Source organism: Sus scrofa, chromosome 9, assembly GCF_054392235.1.
Source record: "Sus scrofa isolate SSC_HxYL_T2T_F1_AM1 chromosome 9, Sscrofa_HxYL_maternal_Yorkshire_Landrace_v2.0, whole genome shotgun sequence".
Classification (NCBI taxonomy): Eukaryota; Metazoa; Chordata; class Mammalia; order Artiodactyla; family Suidae; genus Sus; species Sus scrofa.
Window position 1 is genome coordinate 125,497,285 of NC_139391.1, and position 23,213 is coordinate 125,520,497.

The window sequence follows — 23,213 nt, forward strand, 5'->3', positions numbered from 1 at the left end:
GAACTGTGAGGCTGCAGGTTCGATCTCCGGCCTCGCTCAGTGGGTTAAGGATCTGGCATTTCTGTGAGCTGTGGTGTAGGTCGCAGATGTGGCTTGGATCTGGCATTGCTGTGGCTGTGGTATAGGCCAGCAGCTACAGCTCCGATTAGACCCCTAGCCTGGGAACCTCCATGTGCCATGGGTGTGGCCCTAGAAAAGACAAAAAAAAAAAAAAAAAAAGAATTCAACCAATTTTGTCAGTCCTAAGTTGTTTATTTAAATCTTTATAATGCGGTTTTATTTTCCTATGTAAAATAGAACCCAGATAAAATTTTTCCTCTAACCATAATTATATTAAAAAAAAAAAAACTCAGTGGAACAAAAATTTCAAATATAAGACGAAAGTCTACCTTTCAACAGTCGCAGCACAGTAGTTTGATAACTAGAGAGAGGTTTTTTTCTTTTCTCAAATAATTATCTAATTTGGAATTAAAACTTCATATATCTACACTTAAAGCTTTGAAGATATGAGGACTTCTTATAAAAAATGATTTACCTCTTACATTACAGTAAACCTCAGGCAGGTATAATCAAGAAATGACACCAGGCCAGTTAGTGACTAAGACTAGCTAGTCAGGTGAGATGCAGTGGGGAGAGGAAAAACATCGCAAAAGCAAATCCCTGGAGACGGTGAAAGAGGTAGAAATCTAGAGCACAAAAGGAGAGTTGAATTTCTCCCTTGTTGGAAGGAGGGCCAACTATCCTGTTAGAGCGGGAAGAAAGGCTGAGAATGGTGGGTCTGCCAGCAACTGATTAGCTGGAATTGGTCTGGGAGGTAGTCCTCAGCGACTTCATCTCTCTTTCCCAGGAAGTATGCAGTGGTGTCCCTAGGAAGTGGAGTGGTAGTATTTTGAAGATGGGGTATAAAATAGTTATCGAGAGAGAGGTGGGTATAAAGACTTGATTGAGCAAAAGTGAGGTACTCTTAATTTCCATTTGAGATTAGTGGTCGTCATTGTATCAGATCTCACAATTAAGTGCTTTCTCCAGTAGTATTCAACTGCTATGATATAGTGCCAGTGATCAGATGATTAGATTGATTAGGTGATTAGATTGATTAGATGATTAGGGTGAGGTTTTTTTCAGAAGAGGGGCAGCGCGGTTGAAATATTTGGAAGGGAATAGATGTACGGCATCGCCTGGCAATGCGTGCTAAATATGAAGAAAGAGGCAGGGGTATGGGATGGGGAGGCAGTAGCAATACAAGATATGAAAAGTGAAGGAAAGTACTGGTAGAATGTATCAAGAGAAAGTGACAAGAATAGTTGAGATAAAGACTTCAGAAGTGATAAAACTCGGAGGTTCAGCCAAGATGGTGGAAGTGAAGTGGAGCTGAAGCTCCTTGGCACTGCGAAGCCAGTAGCATTTGGATAATGTGTTTATGTCTTTGTCCTCTCCAGGTAGCATCTTGGACGAAATATTGGGCAGCTTTGTGTGGAACACAACTTTTTTACTATGCTGCCAAATCTTTAAAGGCTACAGAAAGAAAACATGTAAGTATTCATGTTTGCATAGTTTCACAGCCTGTTCATGGTTATAAAGAAAGTAGTCCTAACAGGATGCCAAGGTTTGGATTCTTTCCATATTCTAACCCAGAAGTTCTTAGGCTCGTTCCCTGTATGAGTATTGTAATGGAATTTCTTTTGTTTAGTAAGACCATTCCAAGGAAGGACTTAGAATAACTTTCGTATTTGGAAGTTTCTTTTTTGAATGCCATCTTTGCATTGTAAATGTCAGAACTACACATTATAAGTATCTATCTTGGCAGCAAGCCCTCCCAGACCTAGGATTTCTGTTCAGACAAGGTTGAAGACGATTGTCTTGGAGTCTCGGTTCCTAATCTGTAAAATGTGAAAAATTAGGACCAATATCTTCAGTTCTTTCCACCTCAGTCTCTGATTGAGTGATTTTTCCCAACAGTGAAGAGGAGGAGGAGTTACTAAGGTTACTGTGGTCACACCTTCCTGTGCTTAAAAGAAGCCTCAAAATGTTCTTTTCTCCAAATGTAGGATTTTCCTGTAAATCTTTTTTGCATGCTGTTTTGTTTTGATATGCCAGTGCTACAGTCTTCGAAAGACTAATTTTCCATGTTGCAGTAACACAGTCCCTTGGAAAGGATTGTGTTATTTCTAAATCATGTATTTTGGGAGTGGGAGGAAATTAAGTGGTTTAATTACCATACTGAGGAAAGGTAAGTCAATGAAAAAAATTAAGTTCCTTTACTACGTATAAATTACCCAGTGATATGATGTAATAGAGAGAAGCCCTTCTTTTTTTTTTTCCTGGTTTTTGTTTTGTTTTGTTTTGTTTTTTTTTAATTCTAACAATGGCTGGCTCTTTAAAACTATAACATACATACCTTACAAGTATACATTTTAATATCAGGTATTATTTTGCCATATACTTTGACTAAATTTACTGGGATCCAGTCTTTTTGTTGTTATTTTGTTTGGTTTCTTTTTAGTAAGAATAATCACTAGTTTGAAATTTGGTTGGATGAAGCCAGTTACAGGTTCAAATTTAAATGTTATCATTATACAAAGAAGATTTTCTTTATTCTCACAGTTTTTAGCCCTCTCATCAAACCAGGGGTGGAGAAGAATTCACTTTTGGTTTAAACGAATGTGGGAAATGCTGTTAAAACGTGCCCATACCTTGTCGCTGTTCTGAATCCATGTTAATTATTACCTTGCTTTTCTTTAGAGTTTACCATTTATGTCTCCTTAAACAGTACATTGCTTCATTTTTTAACTGTACCTGAATGGAATCATGCAGGCTTAAGCACTGGCTCTTTTGCTCACTGTTATAATTGTTCAGGCCTCAGTTGCGTGGAAGGAAGGCTTTTTGTATTCTGGTCACAGTGACTACAGTGCCGCCACACCCAGCAAAGCTGCACAGTGTAGTTTCCCTGGAACATTTTGCAGAGAACTTGCCTCTGGTTAGGATTGCTGTACTCAAAGGAGGGAGGGGAAGAAAGGTTGATACAGCTAAGTTTTGTCTTCAGGTACAGTTAACAACTTCGCCACTTGGAGACACTTGGCTAGATTTCACTTAGTTGACTATTATAAAGAAGTAAAATGAGGAGTTCCCAGAATGGCTCAGCGGAAAGGAATCTGACTAGCATCCATGAGGACGCAGGTTCGATCCCTGGCCTCGCTCAGTGGGTCAAAGATCGGGAGTTGCCATGAGCTTTGGTGTAGATTGCAGATATGGCTCGGATCTGGCGTTGCTGTGGGTGTGCTATAGGCCAGCGGCTATAGCTCCAACTGGACCTCTAGCCTGGGAACGTCCATATGCCAGGCGTGCGGCCCTTAAAAAAAAAGAAAGAAAGAAGTAAAATGAGTAAAGTAAAATGTTTTTTGTTTTTTCCTAACATCAATTAGAAAGAAGCCAAATTAGAGACTTGATCGAAATAACTGAATTTGGCATCTAATACATATGTTAAATATCTTTTATGTTTGGCATTGGTACTTATAGATGGAGAATTAACAGTAAGCTAGCTTGAGTTTTTAATTATAAGAAATGATAAATAATATATATATATATGTTTAGGAATTAGAGCGTAGTGGGTTGTGAGGGAACCAAATTGAGTGCCAAGGAACTAGACTGTATTCCTTCTCTGTTCTGGTTTAACCCTTTAAGATTAAAGAAAGAATTGTAAGGACAAAATAGAAAGTATAGAGACAGGTCCTTGTTTATATTTGTATCAAATTTTAAGCTAGAAAAGATATGACATAGAACTAAAAAACAATGAAGGAAAAAATTTTTCAATCAAAGTTCAGATACAAATTGGATGAAAATATTGACTATATACAAGCAGTAGATAAGAGATTAAAATGTATTATATAAAAATAGCACCACCCATGTAATGTTCTTGCCAAAAACTAAACTTGAATCCAATCATGGGGAAACAATCAAATCCCCCTTGTAGGACAGTCTGCAAGACGGCTGGCTTGGGTTCTTAAGACCACAATTCGGTAGAGTAAGGGGAATAGGAGGACTGTTCCTAGAGAAAGAGAAACTAAAGAGTATTTACAACTAAATGCAATGTATGTGCCTTGTTTGAATCTTGGAGGTAATTTTTTTTAAACTAAAAATTGTCATTAGGACAAAGAAATTATAATATGGACTTCATATAATTGTGTCTATAAATTTTTGTTTATGATACGTTATGGCTATATAGGAATTATTTTTAGGAGATAAGTGTTGAAATGTTTAGGGTTCAGTGTTATAATGTCTGAAATTCATTTTTAAATGTTCAAAGAGATCAAGCCAAGGCAAAACATAGATATGTAGGTAGTCATTATAGCATCACTAATGGAAATGTCCATTTATGTAAATAAATGCAGGAAGAGGAGACCTGGAAGCCTACACCCTTGTATTTTATTACTCTCTAAAGTATGAAATTCTTTGCCTGTGAGGTGCAGAGCAGGCTTGGGGAGAGAGGAACAGTTTTGTTATGTCTGTGGTTATGTCTATATTTTTAAATGTTTTAAAACGAAAACAGTCATTGAAGTTCCCGTCGTGCCTCAGTGGTTAATGAATCCGACTAGGAACCATGAGGTTGTGGGTTCGATCCCTGGCCTCCCCGGTGGGTTAAGGATCCGGCGTTGCCGTGAGCTGTGGTGTAGGTTGCAGATGCGGCTCGGATCCCGCGTTGCTGTGGCTCTGGCATAGGCTGGCAGCTGTAACTCTGATTTGACCCCTAGCTTGGGAACCTCCGTATGCCACAGGCGCGGCACTAGAAAAAGACAAAGAAATAAAAATAAAAATAAATGAAAAATAAAGTAAAATGAAAACATTCACTGTAAAGGTATTTTTAAAGGAAGTGTATTCATTGTAAAAAATGTTTTTGCAGTTATGTTTAAACCTATCTAAACAAAGTAATGAGTGAATAAATACTATTTGATTAGTTAAATTTTAAAAGTCAAGACGGCATCTGAAGAACTCTCTAATATATATAAAGACCTTCCACTACTCAGTAAGAATAAAACAGTAGAAAAATGAAATAGGGAGATAAATAGAAGGTGAAATATAAATGGCTAATAAACATGAAAAGATGATGAACCTCGCTAGTTATCAAAAATGCAGATTAAAGAAGATGCCCTTTTTCTGCCATTAGGCAGAAATTTTAAAGATTGATAATGTAGCATCGGCCATATTAGAGAAACACAGACAAAAACGAATTGGTGTTGTTCTTGGGCTGGACAGCCCTAGTCAGTATTTAACTAAATAATAACCAGCGATTCTTTATCTGAACATTTGTCCTGTGGAAATCCTTGAACAAGCCAGTGCACAAAGACAGCTATAGAAGAATTATTCCTGTGATGTTTATAATGTCAGAAATCTGCAAACACTCAAAAAAGTTATTCTTAAGGAAATACTTTGTGATAGGTAAAAACCATAAGTCAGAGTGTGAATATTTCCCCATTTGTCTGTAAAAACCAAAAGCAACAAAAAGAGCCTATAGTGTAATGCATGGAGAAAGGTCCAGAGGGTTGCCTTCCAAAGGATGATGCGTTCTGGGAGCGGGGATGGGATTGAGCTGGCGGCCAAAGGCATTTGCACTCTATGTGGAGGGCTTATATCACTTTGTTTTTGTTTTGTTTTGATTGAAAAAAAAAGAGCAATTGATGCAGAGGGTTTTAGAGTTAGGAAAAGAATATTAGGAAATCGTACTCTCTGCTTTGATGTAAATTACAGGCTGTCAAATCTGCAGTTCCGTGGTATTGCCAATTTCATTCTTTTTTTAATTGAGGTTTGGTTGATTTATAATGGAATGCTACTTTCTGCTGTACAGCAAAGTGATTCACTTATACATACATACATTGTTTTTTTAAATATTCTTTTCTGTTATGGTTTATCATAGGACATTGAATATAGTTCTCTGTGCTGTACGGTAGGACTCTGATGTTTGTCCCCTCCATATATAATAATGATAGCTTATATTTGCTAACCCCAACTTCCCACTCCATCTCTCCCCTAACTCCTCCGCCTCAACAGCTATGTCTGTCCTTCTTCTCCGTGAGTCTGTTTCTGTTTTGTAGATAGATTCATTTGTGTCATATTATAGATTCCACATATATATGATAGGATCATTTGTCTTTCTCTTTCTGACATACTGAGTATGATAATTTCTGGGTCCATCCATGTTACTGCAAATGGCATTATTTTGTTCTTTTTATGGCTGAATAGTGTTCCATTGTATATATGTAACACATCTTATTTATCCACTCACCTGTCAGTGGACATTTGGGTTGTTTTCATGTCTTGGTTATTGTAAATAGTGCCGCTATGAGCATAGGGGTACATGTATCTTTTTGAATTACCGTTTTGTCTGGATATAAGCCCAGGAGTGGGATTGCTGGATCATATGGTAGTTCTATCCTTAGTTTTCTGAGGAACCTCCATACTGTTTGCCATAGTGGTCGTATCAGCTTACATTCCCAACAGCAGTTACCAGGGTTCCCTTTTTTCCCCATCCTCACCAGCATTTTTCATTTGTAGACTTTAACGATGGCCTTCTCCCTGGCGTGAGGTAATAATACCTCATTGTAGTTTTGGTTTGCATTTCTGTAATAATTAGCCATGTTAAGCATTTTTTCATGTGTCTGTTGACCATTTTTATTTATTCTTTGGAGAAATGTCTCTTAGGTTTTCTGCCCATTTTTCTTTTTCTTTTTTTTTTAATATCTTTTTGTCTTTTTGCCCTTTTTAGGGCCACACCCACAGCATATGGACGTTCCCAGGCTAGGGATCCAATCGGAGATGTAGCCTCTGGCCTACACCAGAGCCACAGCAACTCGGGATCCAAGCCACATCTCCAACCTACACCGCATTTCACAGCAACATCAGATCCTTAACCCGCTGAGCAAGGCCAGGGATCAACCTGCAACCTCCTGGTTCCTAGTTGGATTCGTTAACCGCTGAGCCACGATGGGAACTCCTGCCTGTTTTTCAATTGGGTTGTTTGTTCTTTGTTGCTGTTGAGTTGTATGAGCTATTTGTATATTTTGGAAATTAAGACTTTGTCCTTCACATTATTTGCAAATATTTTCTTCCATTCTGTAGGTTGTCTTTTTGTTTTGTTTATGGTATTTTTTGTCATAAAAGGCTTCTAGGTTAGATTAGATCCCATTTGTTTATTTTTTGTTTTTATTTCTATTGCCTTGGGAGACTGATGTAAGAACACATTAGTACAATTTATGTCAGGGAATATTTTGCCTGTGATCTCTTCTAGGAGTTTTATGGTATCGTGTCTTATGTTTAAGTCTTTAAGCCATTTTGAATTTATGTTTGAATATGAACGAAGATGTGTTCCAACATCACTGATTTACATGTGGCTGTCCAGCTTTCCCAACACCACTTGCTAAAGAGAGACTGTCTTTTCTCTATTGTGTATTCTTGCCTCCTTTGTCAAAGATTAATTGACCATAGGCATGTGGATTTATTTCTGGGCTCTCTTATTTTGGTCCATTGATCCGTATGTCTGGTTTTGTGCCAAGAGCACACTGTTTTAATCACTGTAGCTACATTGTTGTCTGAAGTCAGGGATGGTTATGCCTCCTGATTGGTTCTTTTTCTTCAAGATTGCTTTTGCCAGTTTCGTCTTCATGGTATTAAAACTTCCTAATTCCTTTAGCCTTCATTTTTGTAGGACTCATGTTGTTACAGTGTGGTGTTCATTCTTTTTCCCATTTCTTTACACACAGAAGAAATGTAGTATACATGTCCTATTTTTTTTTTTTTTTTTTTTTTTTGTCTTCTGTCTTTTTAGGGCCACACCCACAGCATATGGAGGTTCCCAGGCTAGGGGTCTAATGGGAGCTGTAGCTGCCTGCCACAGCCATAGCCACAGCCACGCCAGATCTAAGCCAAGTCTGCAACCTACACCACAGCTCACAGCAACGCCAGATCGTTAACCCACTGAGCGAGGCCAGGGATCCAACCCGCAACCTCATGGTTCCTAGTCGGATTCATTTCTACTGTGCCATGATGGGAACTCCTACGTGTACATTTTAAAGAATAATAAATAAAATGAACACCTATATAACTCCACCAAGCATAAGAAAACACATCCTTACCAGAACCATCCACGTCTTCCCAAATAGTGTCCTCTTCCTTCCTTATCAGCCATACCCACAGCCTGTCACTGTCCTGGATTTATGTTCATCTGGCCTTGTTTTGTTTAGAATTTCACCGTGTGTGTTTCCTTAATACATTGTTTTATGTCTGAACTGTATCTGATTAGATTCACATGTATAGTTTTAATCACTCCCTTTTTTGCTTAATATATTGTTGTGGGGATTCATCACTGTGGATGCATATAATTGTCCTTTGTTCCTTTTCACAGTTGATCAGTCTCCCATTTTACGAATCTTCCATAATTTACTGATGGATAATTGGATGCTTTCCAGATTTTTGCTGGGTCTCCCAAGGCCACTCTGAATACTTCTGTGCATATATGTTCTCTAGGTTCTATACCTAGGAGGGCAAATTGCCAAACTGATCTACACACTCACCAGTAGCATAATGAGGTTTCTCATCAATCCACATCCTCACTATACTTGTTATTGTCAGGCTTTTTCACTTTGGCTGATCTAGTAAGTATGAAATGGTACCTTATGATTTTAACGGGTGTACCCCTGATACTTCATGAGTTTGAATTTTTTTCATGTTTATTCATGTTTTTTCTGCAAAATGCCTGGGTAGGGAGTTTCTGTTGTGGCTCAGCAGGTTAAAAAAAATCCACCCAGTCTCCACGAGGATGCAGGTTCAATCCCTAGCCCCACTTCGAGGGTTAAAGATCCAGCGTTGCCGCAGGTTGCAGCATAGGTTGCAAATGTGGCTCTAATCACACATTGCCATGGCTATAGCGTAGACCAGCAGCTGCAGCTCCAATTCAACCCCTAGACCGGGAACTTCCATATGCCACAGATGCAGCCCTAAAAAGAAAAAGAGAAGAAAAAACCTAGATAAATGTTTTGCATATTGGATGGCGTGTTTCCTTGGTAAAAGTAGAATATTCCTGATATTCTAGATACTCATCTGTTAGCAATTATGTGTTACAAATACCTTCTTACAATTTGTTCAATTTGTGGAGTTCCCGTCATGGTGCAGTGGTTAACGAATCCAACTAGGAACCATGAGGTTGCAGGTTCTATCCCTGGCCTTGCTCAATGGGTTAAGGATCCGGCGTTACCGTGAGCTGTGGTGTAGGTTGCAGATGAGGCTCAGATTCTGTGTTGCTGTGGCTCTGGTGTAGGCCATCAGCTACAGCTCCGATTCGACCCCTAGCCTGGGAACCTCCGTGTGCTGTGGAAGTGGCCCTAGAAAAGGCAAAAAGCAATCTGTTCAATTTGCTTTTTTTCCCCTTTTGTGATGGTTTTAGTAAATAGTTCTTAATTTTAAAGTAATAAAATTTATCTTTTCCTTTATGCTTAATACATTCTGAGTCCTGTTTTTAAAATCCTTCTCTAGGAATTCCTGTTGTGGCTCAGTGGTTAACAAATCCAACTAGGAACCAGGAGGTTGCAGGTTCAATCCCTGGCCTTGCTCAGTGGGTTAAGGATCTGATGTTACCATGAATGTGGTGTAGGTTGGAGACGTGGCTTGGATCCCGAGTTGCTGTGGCTCTGGTGTAGGCCAGAGGCTACAGTTCTGATTGGACCCCTAGCCTGGGAACCTCTATGTGCCTGGGGATCGGCCCTAGAAAAGGCAAAAAGACAAAAAAAATAAAATAAAAGTAAAATATTTATAGTCCACAGTGTTTTTATTAATGAATGCTGATGAATTATTGTAAGAGTATTTTTCAAAAGTTGCAACAAAATTATATAAACCTAAAGAAACATGTTTAAAGAAATGGCTAAAAACTCAGTAATTTAAATCATATTTAAATTTTTCATTACGAACTTACATTTAAATAAATTATTTCTGTAAATTAGTAACTGTGCATTGGATTTTATAGTTTACTTAGAATTATACCCCAAAACTTGATTAAAAATGTAAAGTTAATTAACATTTTAAAAAAATAAATAAAAGTAAAATAAAATAATATCCTTCTCTAACCTGAGATCATCAAGATATTCTCCTATATTTTCTACTAAGAGATTTAAAATTTTGTAGTTTGCTTTAAAATCATCGGTCTACCTGGATTCAGAAGGGTGTATGTATGTGAGATGTGGTATGAAGTAGTCATTCATTAATTTTTCTGCATGGGCGAGTAATTTTCCTGGCACCATTTATTGAACAATTCATTCATCCTTCACCAATCAGTAGAGCCCCTCTTGTCATTTGAATTTGCGACTGTATGCACAGATTACTTTCGAGACGCACATTGCCCGGTCAGTCTGTCCTTGTCCCAATAGATCTAGGTCTCAGTTACTTGGTAGATTAATAAGTCTTGGTGTATAGCAGGGCAAGTCCTGCCTAATTCTTCTTCAGGGGTGTCTTGGCTATTTCTGGTCCTTTGCTCTTACATGTGAATTTTATTTATTTATTTACTTTTTATTTATTTATTTATTTATTTTACATGTGAATTTTAGAATCAACTTCTCAAGTTATACATACAACCCTACTGGAATTTTTATCACAGTGACAGTGAATTTTAGATCAGTTTAGGGGAAATTGACATCTTTACAACCTTTTTCTTGTCTCATGGTATTTTTCTGTGGTTTAGGTCATCTCGAATGTTTTTTAGTTATTACACTTTCCTGTATGTCTTTTGTTACATATATTCCTCAATAGCTTTCTTGTAAGTGGCTTATGTATTTCCAGTGCATAGAGTTACACTTGACTTTCGTATTTATCTTTTCCAAGAATCCTTGGTAATTTTTCTTATTAATTTGGTAGATTTTCTGTGTAGAAAGTATCATCTGTGAGTAATGGCAGTTTCATTACTTCCTCGCCCTTGTACCTTTTATTTTTGTTTCTTATTGTGCTAAGTCTTCCGATTCAGTGTTGGATGGAAGTAGCAGTGGTAGGCGTCGTTGTTTTGTTTTTGTTTTCTTTTTCTTTTTCTTTTTCTTTTTCTTTTTCTTTTTATGGCCATACCTGCAGCATATGGAAGTTCCTAAGCTAGTGATGGAATTGGAGCTGCAGCTGCAGGCCTAGGCCACAGCCGTGGCAACACTGGATCCAAGCCACATCTGCGACCTATGCTGAGGCCCTGAGCAGACCTGACCAGCATGAAATCTCATCTCTCACTCGGAGAAACTAAAAATATTCTCCCTAGCATGTAATTTTTTACTTAGAATAAGCCATAAAGTTTGTGTTTCCATTAATTATCTTTTTCTCTCTAGTTCAAATCAACATCAAATAAGAACGTGTCTGTAGTAGGATGGATGGTGATGATGGCTGATGACCCAGAACATCCAGATCTCTTCTTGCTGACTGACTCTGAGAAAGGTGAATCCTTAAAATAATTCAAGGGTGAGGTCCCGCACATACACTACTCTCCATAAGCTAAAATTTAGCTTAACTGGAAAACTCGACCAGGGGGCGTTGTTTGTGTAGTTTTATCTCTTGAGAAATATTTCTATCACATATTGTGTAGTAATGATTGCAATATTTTTAGCTATCAATATCTACTAAGTACTTATTTAATAAGCTTACTAAATAAGTTTATTTTCTTTGCTACCTGGGCATAAACTTGAAATTAAAATTATTAGCCCTGGAGAGCTAATAATCAGGAAGGGAAGGAGGGAATTTGAGACTCCGTAGCCCACTGTTACTTTAAAATCTCACATTTACCGTATATGCAGTACCGCTGCATTTATACTCTGAAATAAGTTGTTCTGAAGTTCTGAATGTGGCAGATGTTCTCCTTTAAATGATTTTTCTTTCATTACTTTTATTTAGATTAATTGGTTATTTTACTCAAACCACTTTCCAAATAAGTATAATTTTAATTATAATACATTGTTTAGAATATATAGAGACATTTATGAATGAAGTTATTGGCTCTTGAGCATAGGAGTTTTTCAAGTGGGTGAGAGAAGCTGGCGGGCAGGCTGGGTGGAATCACATCCTGCCTGCTCACCCTGCTTGTACCTGTAGTGGAGGCCTCAGTGGTAATCAGAACAGACCCTCACATGACTGCAGCTCTCCCTGCATATCCGCCCAGAATCTTGCGTCTCAGCAGCTCACCACTGAAATGCTATTTGTTTACGTTTTATTGACTGTAAAATTATAATTTGACCTCCATTTGAATGTGTTTTGTATAAGTAGACATTCTGCTTTTAGGATATGGTGACATTTTAAGTAAAAACTTAAACTATGCAGAAAAAAATTAATGCAGAGAAAATAATAGCAAAATGTTATGTTTTCAGATGAAATAGACTGATTTACAGAGTGAGGACTTCCTACTCAATATTCTGAATTCAAAGCCCCAGCCCCTACCCTGCCAATCCCAGAGGCATTCATTATTTATAAAAGTACATTGTAAAAGGAGATCATTTTCATGGAGTTTTACTTAACAAGTTATTTTGTTTTTCTTCAATTCCTTAGTGTGCTTGATAGAAGGATTTCAGAACAACCAAGGTTTTTTATGAAGTCCATGCTAACAGTCTTTTTCAGGGAGGAGAGAGCGGAAAATGGTAGCTGGGGCCACCTTGTCAGCTACCCCTGCTGTTTAGATTAATCTAAAGTTTGCATCTGTGTTCAGCAAGCAAAACAGTGTTATTTGAATAAACATGTGGTGAAGAAAACTGTTGCTTCTTAAAGTGAAAAAGTCTTTGATTGTGAAAATCTCAAAGAAAAGCTGCCTAAATACAGATAGGCTCTTGAGCCATTGAAATGCAGTTGTAAAGGAAAGAGTAGAATTAAGTAAGAATTGGGAAATTTTAGAACTCATTTCAGTGAAAAAAAGAGAATCAAGCTTAACTTAGGGCAGCCTATACCAAATGAGTCCTTTCTTTTTTTCTCAGTTTATTACCTTAATACATATAAACATAAAATATCCCTATTATGTGTCAGTTTTGAACTAGAGTTAACGTAAGATCTAAACACAACACAAATGAATTTCTCATTTTCTAAAAGACAAAAAGTCGCCTCCTCAGATTTTCACATAAGCCCTCCCTAGACCAGGAAATTTCTGTAATGATTTTGACAAACGTAACTAAAAGCTAAAAGCATGGGTTATATTGATGTCAGTTGATTAATCCTAAATCACATTAAATAGCTAATGGTTAAGTGTTAAACATGTTAAAGCATTTTGACCTATAAAAACTTAGTAAGGAGTTTCTGTTGTGGCTCAGCAGGGTAAGAACTCAGCTAGTGTCCGTGAGAACATGAGTTCGATCCCCGGCCTCACTCAGTGGGTTAAGGATCCAGCGTTCCCGCAAGCTGTGGCATAGGACACAAATGCAGCTTGGGTCTCCCATTTCTGTGGATGTGGCATAGGCTGGCAGCTGAAGCTCCGATTCAACCCCTAGCCTGAGAATTTACGTATGCCACAGGTGTGGCCCTAAAAAGCAAAATAAAATAAGTTAAAAAATAAAAACCTAGTACTAACATCAACTGACATTTAAATCATCTAAGTAGTGCTGAGAACTGATATTCTGCCCTCTCATCCACACATACAAACCTAGAGAAGCCAAACAGTAATTTAGATATACTTTACTCTGAAGAGCATTTAAGGAGACGAAATACTTCATGGAGTACCCTGGTGGCCTAGCGGCTTAAGGATCTGGCATTGTCACTACTGAGGCTCTGGTCACTGCCATGGTGTGGGTTCAGTCCCTACCTGGGAAGTTTTGCATGCTGAGGGCATGGCCAGAAGAAAAGAAAAGAAAAGCACTTTATCTTCCAATTCATGAACAGCAAACAGTAACTTTCTGAATAAATGATGGCATGTGAATATAGCGTAGAAAACTCTATCTGCATTGGAAAATCCAGTGTTAGAGATAGAATTCTGAAACAGAACTCTTTGTTAATGTTTATTGTTTTCTCCTTGTTTTTGATAATTTTAGGAAATTCATACAAATTTCAAGCTGGCAACAGGATGAATGCAATGCTGTGGTTTAAGCATTTGACTGCAGCCTGCCAAAGTAACAAACAACAGGTGAGCATTTATTAATCCTCAGAATATAGTTGGGAATATATTTAAAAGAGTTCCAAAGAAGAATAAGTAGGCTGATTTTCTGAATGAAGTGGAAAAATGATACTGTTTGTATTCTTTGTCTTATTGACTCTGGTCAACATGTTAGTGAGGAGACGGGTAGTAAACAAGTGAACAAATAACAAAATTTCACGTAGTGAAAACTATATGGAGAAAAGAAAATAGAATTATGTGATGGAGTGATGGAAGTAGAGACAGTTTAAATGGAGTGAAGAGCAAAGACCTCCTTAAGGAGATGACAGTGGCGTGAAATACAGGAAGGAACAGCCATGTGAAAATAGAGGAAACAGGATCCTGGTGGAGGGAACAAAACATGCAGAAACGCTGCAGGTGGAATGAGGTTAAAGAGTTCAGAACTGGGAAATGTAGCCCACGTTGGTAGAATGTAGCTTTAGAGAGGTAAAAATTAGATGGTATCTTAACAAAAATTATTCTGATTCATCCTTATTTATTCTAGTAACAAGTTCATGTGAGTTCCTGTGGTTGCAGTGAAACCCAAAACCATTTGTATTTTCTGTTTGTTTTTATATCACTGAAACAAAGATGGTCTGACTCAAAGGCCTTCAGCTGCAAAGGGGGATGAATTCATAGTGGTGTTTTCCCTAAACCCTGTTGTAGATTAAGGTTGAACCATGAATTGGCAGGGCAGTCATAAAATATAACTGCAGTTAAGTTTCTAGACTTTTTTTAGGCCATTTCTTTTAGTTGAATATATTTGAAAATTTTATTGCCTTAACATACAGAAGTATACAGTAAGTGTTATCAGTGGTTTTTTGGTTTTTGTTTTTTTTAGGGTTTTTTTTTTTTTGTCTTTTTCTATTTTCTAGGGCCGCACCCGCAGCATATGGAGGTTCCCAGGTCTAATCGAAGCTACAGCTGCTGGCCCACAGCTCACGGCAGCACCGGATCCTAAACCCACTGAACGAGGCCAGGGATCGAACCCGCAACCTCATGGTTCCTAGTCAGATTCGTTAACCACTGAGCCCCGATGGGGACTCCTGACAGTGTTAATTTTGAATAATATAATACAACTATGTAAGTTTATAAAATTGATAAACATATTTTTTACCCTGCGATATTAGAACCTAAGTTATTACCTCTTTTTTGATAAAGGAAGAAACTAAGGCTCAGAGATGCTAATGACCTACACAAGGTCAAACAAGTAAAAAAATGGTCGACCTGAGACACAGACTCTGTCTTCATCCTGTAGATCCATTCTTCCTAATATTGTTGGAATGGGCTTTCTTCTCTTATAATTTTTATTTCAAATATATAGAAAGACTTATAGCAATATTTGATACCATTTTTAGCAACATCCCTTAAAGATGTGAAATACCGTATAGCAAAAATTACTTTCTTGCCCTTGCCAAGTTAGTGTCTGGGACAGAATGAAAGAAACAGACCCTTCTTTTGCCTAGACCAAGCTTTTCTGAACTCAACTCCAAACTGTACATTTTCTTTAAGTGTAGCTTAAAGTATTTTTTTAATTTCAAATTTCAAGATTAGGGAGTTGCCGTCGTGGCTCAGCGGAAACGAATCTGACTAGCATCCATGAGGATGCAGGTTCAATCCCGGCCTCTCATGGTGGGTTAAGGATCCGGCATTGCCGTGAGCTATGGTGTAGGTCACAGACTGGGTTCAGATCTGGTGTGGCTGTGGCTGTGGCTGTGGTGTGATTCAACCCCTAGCCTGGGAACCTCCCGTATGCTGCAGGTGTGGGCCATAAAAAGACAAAAAATCTAGATGAATCTTGAAAGTTTTTTTTTGTCTTTTCATGGCCGCACCTGCACATTATTCACACAAGCATAGAGGTTCAATTTCTTTCACTATATTAAGGGACCTTACTACTGAACAAGTCAACCAGATGTGTATACATGTGTTTTTTTTTTTAATTCATTTCTATCCTTGAAAGAATCAGAGAAGTAACAAATTTATAAACAGAAGCTGTGAAATTTGAAAATTTTTAGTAGAAGACCCTAACTCAAAATACAATACGTTAGGAGTTCCTGCTATGTCACAGTGGGTGAGTGATCCAGTGTTGTCTCTGGCAGCACAATTTCAACCAAGGCCTGGCACAGTGGGTTAAAGGATCTAGCACTGCTGTGGCTTGGATTCAGTCCCTGGCCAGAAACTTCTATATGCCAAGGTTACTGCCAAAAAAAGAAGAAAAAAAAAAAAAATACAACACCTTAAACCACATTCAAGCAACTTAGAAAGAAATGAAAATTTTTAAATATGGGTTTCTAAAAACCAGACCTGAGAATTTATGCTTTAATTTAAACAATCTTGCATTTGTGCTGTATTAAATTTGTAATTTTGCTATGATTATATTGTCAAATAATTTTTCATTCAAAAGCTGACAGATATAAGAAATTAATCTTTTTAGTATTCTAGGTTTTCAGAAAAAAAGTTGCTCAAGTATGAGTGAGAACTGCTAAGCTCTTTTGAAAGGCAGAGAATTGACCACTGGTGCATGCATATCTCTACCAGTGCAACTTTGGAGAACTGGTAGTAAAAGTTAAGAGAACTTTTGTAACATGGCTAAACCCTCAACTAATTTTTTTAAAACAGGGTATATTCATATTTCTAAGAATTATTGTCAAATTTTAGGCTTAAATCAAATTAAATTTGATCCATCTTATAAGCAACAAACATTGTATATATAAAACCTATCAATTTTTCAAAGTCACAAAGTGTCAGATAAGAATTTATTAAATAATGAGTTTTATTCTTTTATACTTATTTTCATGATGATTTCACAAAGAAATTCTTAGTAATGTTTGTTATAAAATTTATCTTGCTGGATTTTAAAATTCGCATGTAGGCATTCATTGTAAACCATGCAGTGCGAAAAGAAGTGGTGACAAGCATGTTTGTCTGGAACCTCACCCTACAAGGGCCATACTTGCTGTTTTCTTACTCATCTTTTCACTCAGAGAACATCTGCTGAGCCCCCTGTGTTAGACAAGAAAGAGTCCGTCTCTGCCCTTTCTCCCATCTGGATTTCAGTTGACCAGCGAGCGTAGTAACTCATCTCAGTGATTTTCTCTCGGAAATGTTCTAGCCTATTTTATTCACGATTCATAAGCAGCTACACTACCTTCCATCACGTTCCTCTTAAAAAATATCTTTAGGTCAGAAAGATTATAGATGTGGGCTTCCTTAAAGTGACAAGGAAACGTATGAAACAGTACCTTGAAGTACTGTCAGTTTGTAATGCTTCTGTTTTTTAGGTTCCTACAAACTTGATGACTTTTGAGTAAAAGCCTGATGAAGAACAAGATGAACTACTACCCTGACTGAAAGCGAGGACCTGAGGAAAGAGCGCCAGCTACAGACCAACCCTGTGCCAGGAAGAGCCCAGAGGTTCCGTCTCAGCCTTTGGAGTTCTGAACCAAAAAAAAGCACTAATTTCAGGGAATGAAGTGAGATATTCCCAGAGAACAAATTGGAGTTGCAAAGCAAACTGCCATGGACCATGCTTCTTATCTCTGAACTGACCTGTGGAAACCACTGCCTTAAAAGAATGAAAGGAAAACCAACATGAAACACCAAATAGTGTGTGTGAATCTTCTGGCGGTGCTGTGCTTGGGATAGATCGTAGCTAATTTGCATTTCTTTTCACTTTGTACTAATTTTGGAGGGGGGAATCGCCTTTTTTAGATATACTTTAAAAGGAAAACCATTTCTTATGGGTTACATCAGGAGCTAGTACTTGAACGGAGGTGTAAAGATGCTCCGGCGCTTAGTAGGGTTTAACCAGCGCCCTCGCCAAAAGGTTTTTTGACGCCCCCATCGGTCTGCAGCCTCACTTGCTCTCTCACAGCAAGAGTGTGGGAATCAGAAATGTTACTGATGTGAGTTGTTGGAGTTTGTTTGGGATTGGGGGGGGAGGGTGTTTTGTTTTGGATTGGGGGGAGGTTTTTTTTAAACACTAAACTTCTGAAACTTAGTACTGTATGGGGAGCATTATTTCCTGCAGGAGGTATAAAGGCTGAGTGTTCACATGCCAGACATTTTTTTCAAGTGGGCTCCAGAAAACGTGGTTGTTTTTAACTGGGTTTAAAGTTTAGCCTTCTCTATATGAATTCATTGTTGGACCACAGATCTGCTTAGTAGAGAACTGTAATCCCGACCTAAACTTTTCTAAGAAGATTTTACAACTCCATTGTTTTCAAATTAATTGGATTACCCCTTCTACCACTCACAGGTGATTTTTATCCTCAAGAGTGATGTATTGAATGTTTTGTCAGGATGTTTTCTTTTACAGTGTTTAATGTGCACAATGCCAGTTATTTTTTTATTATTCATTTTCATTATTTTTGTTCAGTATGAGAGTCAGGATCACATTTGTTTAAAAGAGATTCTAAATATGTGTGTATGCATGTATGTATTTTATTATAAGGCATACAGATTAGTTTTCAAAGGGAAAAAGGTGAGAGATTGAGAGGCTGGGAATTTTAAGTATCAAACTTTCCTTCTTAACCTAACTTTCCTTTATCACAAACATTTTTCTGAAAAACTTACTCTAGGCTCCTACCATGAAACCATATTTTGTCAGTAGTTGATCAAGCAGTTTTCTGAGAGCTCTTCTATGCAATGATGCATTCTTCAACGTCCAAAATGTTGAGTTAAAAAAAGATTTGAAGGTCAAATGCCTTAAGAGTTTTAACAAAAAATGGCGCTTGGACAAAGGCTGTGTGTTGGATGTTTTAAACTCATGAGGCATCATGAATTTCAGGTGTGGCCCAGAGTAAGAAGTGCTTTTTGACGGATGACTTCGAATAGACTTCTGTTACTTTGGGGCTCACCTAAAAATTTTCAGATTGTATTGTTTAGAGAATTCTATACTCTTTTAATCATAAATATTTCACCATTGAATCCATGAAACTGAAATAGAAAATATGGCTTATTAGACTAATTAGCTAAAAATCTGCCCATTGGAAAGTGGAAGAGCTTTCTCTGAGTGCTGAGTTTTTTAATTTAGTTTTCTGTTTGGAAAGGATATTAAGAGTTCAGATATCTTTCTTCTCATGTAGCACGTTTGAAATACCATTATTTCTGGTTTTGTGGAAAGTGACATGAGCTGGAGAGGGCAGAATGTGGCCTCTGCTAGCCATTCGCAGCTGTGACCTCCCAGCAGAGTCCACGTCAGGGTGCTTGGATCACGCTGCGCCCTCTACCTAGCCAGCATAGCAGTATTACTCTGTAGGTGTTGCACATCTGACTTTTGTTAATCATTTTTTAAAACTTTCTCAATTTGTTTATTTCTCTTCAGAAAGAAGTGTTTTTAAACAGTGTATTTGCTTTTTAAAGAAAAGTACTGTGGCTGAGAACCCTGTGGATTTTTTATTATGTTGTCTGTCATAAATAAGCTAACATAGATCAGTTGTAGGCTGTGTCTGCAGAGATATGCAGCTGGAAGTCAGAGCCCGACGTCACAACAGTCTTGCCAAAGAGAGAGCCTGAGTGGAAGATGTGTTTGATATTTTTCAGCACTAAGCGTGAGGCTGCTTGCACAGCGTAAGAATAGTGTTCAGATTTGTTGACTAGTCAGTATATAGATTCGTAGCCTCTGACTGACTGAGAGTCTTAACGGTGTAGCAGAAGTCACCGTTGTTTTTCTGTCTTCAGATTTGTCCGTTCAAAAGATGGCTCATTGCTTTTTAAGATGACTTTAGCATTCGAAGCAAAGAGAAGACCAGTGAGAGACATGAACTAAAACAGCGTAGGTGAATTTTGATTTGTGATTCACCAAATGAGACTTAATATAATAACTCAAGAAAAAAAAAATGCTGCCAAAATATATTAAATATTTAGGTAGCTTATTAGTGGGAAGATGAAATACTTGTCCTTTTTAGGCCTATCCTTAATAAACTAGGAAATTGGTGACTCAAAAGTTTGAAATTTTCATCAATATGAAGCTCGTTTGTTTCTTTCCTAGTCAAGAGGAACTCATTGGAAATGCCGTTATAATTTAAATTTGTTAGTTTCTGATAAGTATAATGATTGGTATGCTACCAACCTGGTGTAATAGTATAATACCAGCCAAAATACAATTTGAGACACATCTATCTCATTTAACCGTTTATTTGAACATGGAAGCTTATTTTTCAGGCAAAAGAAACATAATAGTTTTTAAAAGTGTAACTGTAAGAATAACTGTATGATGACCTTGAAGAGCACTGTTTTTTATTTCATGCCCCCTCTGTGTTTGAGCTCTGCTTATTTTTTTCAGAGGCATTATTTTTACTGTAAGCTCCAAAGTGTAAGAATTAAAAGAACCGATCAAACACAGCTTCCTATTAGATTTTCTTCACTATGTAAATATTATTTGTGTTAACATTACAAAAAGGGATCCAACAGTTGAAGTTTGAATAACATTTTCTCCCCAGGCATGTGCTTCCATGACAAATGCTTTCCTGTGTGGAAAATGCCATATGACTATTGCACTACCTTCTGTGTAGACCGTCTTGGTATTGAGTCTTTCTCTATGTCAAGAACTAGGGTGTCTGTAGCTGCCAAGTTTTTATAAGTGGCTTTATTCCTCTTCGAGTAGATTTATAAAGGAGCCCAAGATGCACTGTTAGAGAGGGGAAAAATGTTTACAGTCTATAGTGTACACACCCTATATATTCGTTGAAGCCAGGGCCCTATAAGAGCAGCCTGGCCTATTGCTCTCTTAGGATGACTAGAATTTAAGTGGCCGAGTGATTCGAGCAGAAGTTTGTGTTTTCTATTTTGGGGGGTTTTTTAGGTTAAATTTGTAAGCTATATACATGCTTTTACTACTGAAAACAAAACTACAGGGCATCATATTAATTAGAAATCAATAATAATAGTAGATTTAATCCATTAACTTTTTAAAAGAGTATATCCACTGTTGATTTCCTTCCTGTTTTCGGAGGCACATTCCTTTATGAGTTTTTAAACCACCATATTCTCTTCTGCAAACAAGGGGTGCCAGTGTTGCTTAATGGAAGATAAATCATCAATTTAAAAAAAAAAAAAAAAAAAGCCTCTGCTTCAGAGGCCTTGGAAATAATTGGATCCCTTTTTTAAAATGAAGATGAATTCAGCTGTGTCCCAGGGAATCAGTTGTGCTCCTGCTGCTGCTGCGTGAATAGGTGATACTAGGCAAGTGGTGACGTTTGTCTGACTTCCTCAGTCATCTTCTACGGTTTGTTTTTATTTTCTCTCTTTTATATTATTTCTTTCAAACATAGTAAATTTATGATTTTACAGCCAGAGTGGTATTCTGCTTTTTCTAACAAATAGTGTTCTTTAATTACATTGATGATAATTATTTGCCATGTGACGTCAACCAGTATTTTTGGTTTTGCTCCCTTAAAAATGGCTTGTGTCTAAAGTGACTTTTTGTTTCTGTTCAGAGGATTCTGATGAGCTTTTTGACAGCAGTTTTATCACAGCAGTATCTCAAGTTGTAGTATGGGGAAATCTTGGTCAGTGCCTTATCAATTTGAAGACCAATATTAGGGCATCAAGTATGACAAGAATCATTTGCCCTCTTACTCCTCTTATTTCAGGAGTGTGTGCTATTCTCCCTCTCCACCAGCTTACTCTTTCTCACGGCAAGTCTAAGAAAACGTGTACAGATGATGCTCGGTCATTGTTGCATTACTCCTTGGTTTTGAGTGCCCTCCCTGCTCCTCTTCCTCCAGCGAAGAAGATTTAAAAAAAAAAAAAAAAACCCCACCAAATCAGCCTTCAGATGAGCATGAGCACTCCTAAAAACCGTTTGGAAGAACATCCATCCAGCTGAGTTTATTTTTATTTTGTGTTGTTGAAATTGTTGTTTTGAGCATAGATTTAATTATAAGTTCTTTCAGAAAATCCTTAAAAGAATACAGTACAGCCAGAAAGATTTGTTTGGGTTTTATTAAAGCTCCTGAAATCTTGAAATCAGAGTCCCTTTGGCCAGAAATGAGACTTAGTTCAGTACATTCTTATATTTAAATAAGACTCAGAACAAACAAGCAGCCACTTAAGCTACCACTTTCTGTTTACTTGAAAATATTATGTCAGGAAAGTGAAAACAACTCCAAAATATAACTTAAAGTAAGACTAAGCTAGCTTTCTCAGTAACAGCAAAGCTTGGAAATAGTTTGCTTCTCTGAGATTTTGCAAGATCTGGACCTACTGATGTTCAACTGAGTCACGATGCTGCTTTCACATTTTTTAAAGGGCTGGTATGTTCCTGAATAGGCGAGTGGGCATAGTCTTTAAAGCCACTTGCAGGGTTAACTGGTCCTTGAGGGTTTAGTAGAATTTAAATTTTGATTCCAGCCATTTGGACTGCAAAGTAGTGAGGGAATTAAAGGAATACATAATTAGAGTGCTTTGGGATTGCACTTTTTTTAAAAATAGACAAGCAGAAAATTTCATAATTAGCTGTGCTTTAGATATCCAAGAGCAAATATTAATTTCCCCCTGTTAGAACTATTCGCAGATGTAGTCCAATAATAATTGACGTGTTAGGTTGGGTAGAGTAGCTGATACGAAGTCACCAGAACTCTCGAGAGTTTCTACCCCTTGATTATTGAGAAATCCATTGTTTTAAAGCCACCTGAAGTTTGTACATGTGGGGAGGGGGTGGGGAGGTCATGCGCGGTGTAACCTAAAGGAAATAAAAAGCATCTGTGGGGATGACTATCCAGTGAGGATAATGTACAGGAAAACACAAGCCATTTTTATTCTCCTTCATCCCAGTTAACTGGAGGTACTACTGATAAAGCACTTGTTTGCACTATGACCTCCTGGAGTGATGTGCAGCTTGGTTCCTCTCTCGCTTTTTGTTTCTGTTTAATAATGCAATTATGAGTGTGAGATCTTCAGTGTGTTTGCATAAGCTAACTTAAAATGAATTTAAGTACAGTTTTCTGCAATATTTCTATCAGAATAAATTACTTAAAAATATAGATTGTGTGGGGATAATTTGTTTCCATATTTACATTGTTATCATTACCTTTGAACGTGCATTGTATCATTAATTTTTAAATGTTCTAATTTGGGTTTGGATGGTTTTTTTTTTTCT

The 23,213-nt window shown here is 37.5% G+C and overlaps 1 protein-coding gene across 4 annotated transcripts in view; it reads left to right on the forward strand.

Annotated features, from left to right (window-relative positions):
- Positions 1-20,455, forward strand: part of RALGPS2 (Ral GEF with PH domain and SH3 binding motif 2) — a 161,711-nt gene extending 141,256 nt beyond the window's left edge. For all 4 annotated transcript variants that reach the window (XM_084977768.1, XM_084977769.1, XM_021063727.2 and 1 more), the window contains 4 exons: positions 1,440-1,532; positions 11,340-11,445; positions 14,010-14,101; positions 17,392-20,455. In XM_084977768.1, the coding sequence (XP_084833894.1) occupies positions 1,440-1,532; positions 11,340-11,445; positions 14,010-14,101; positions 17,392-17,421 (321 nt within the window). In that variant the 3' untranslated portion in view covers positions 17,422-20,455. The remainder of the gene's footprint in view (positions 1-1,439; positions 1,533-11,339; positions 11,446-14,009; positions 14,102-17,391) is intronic.
- The last annotated feature ends 2,758 nt before the right edge of the window (positions 20,456-23,213 follow it).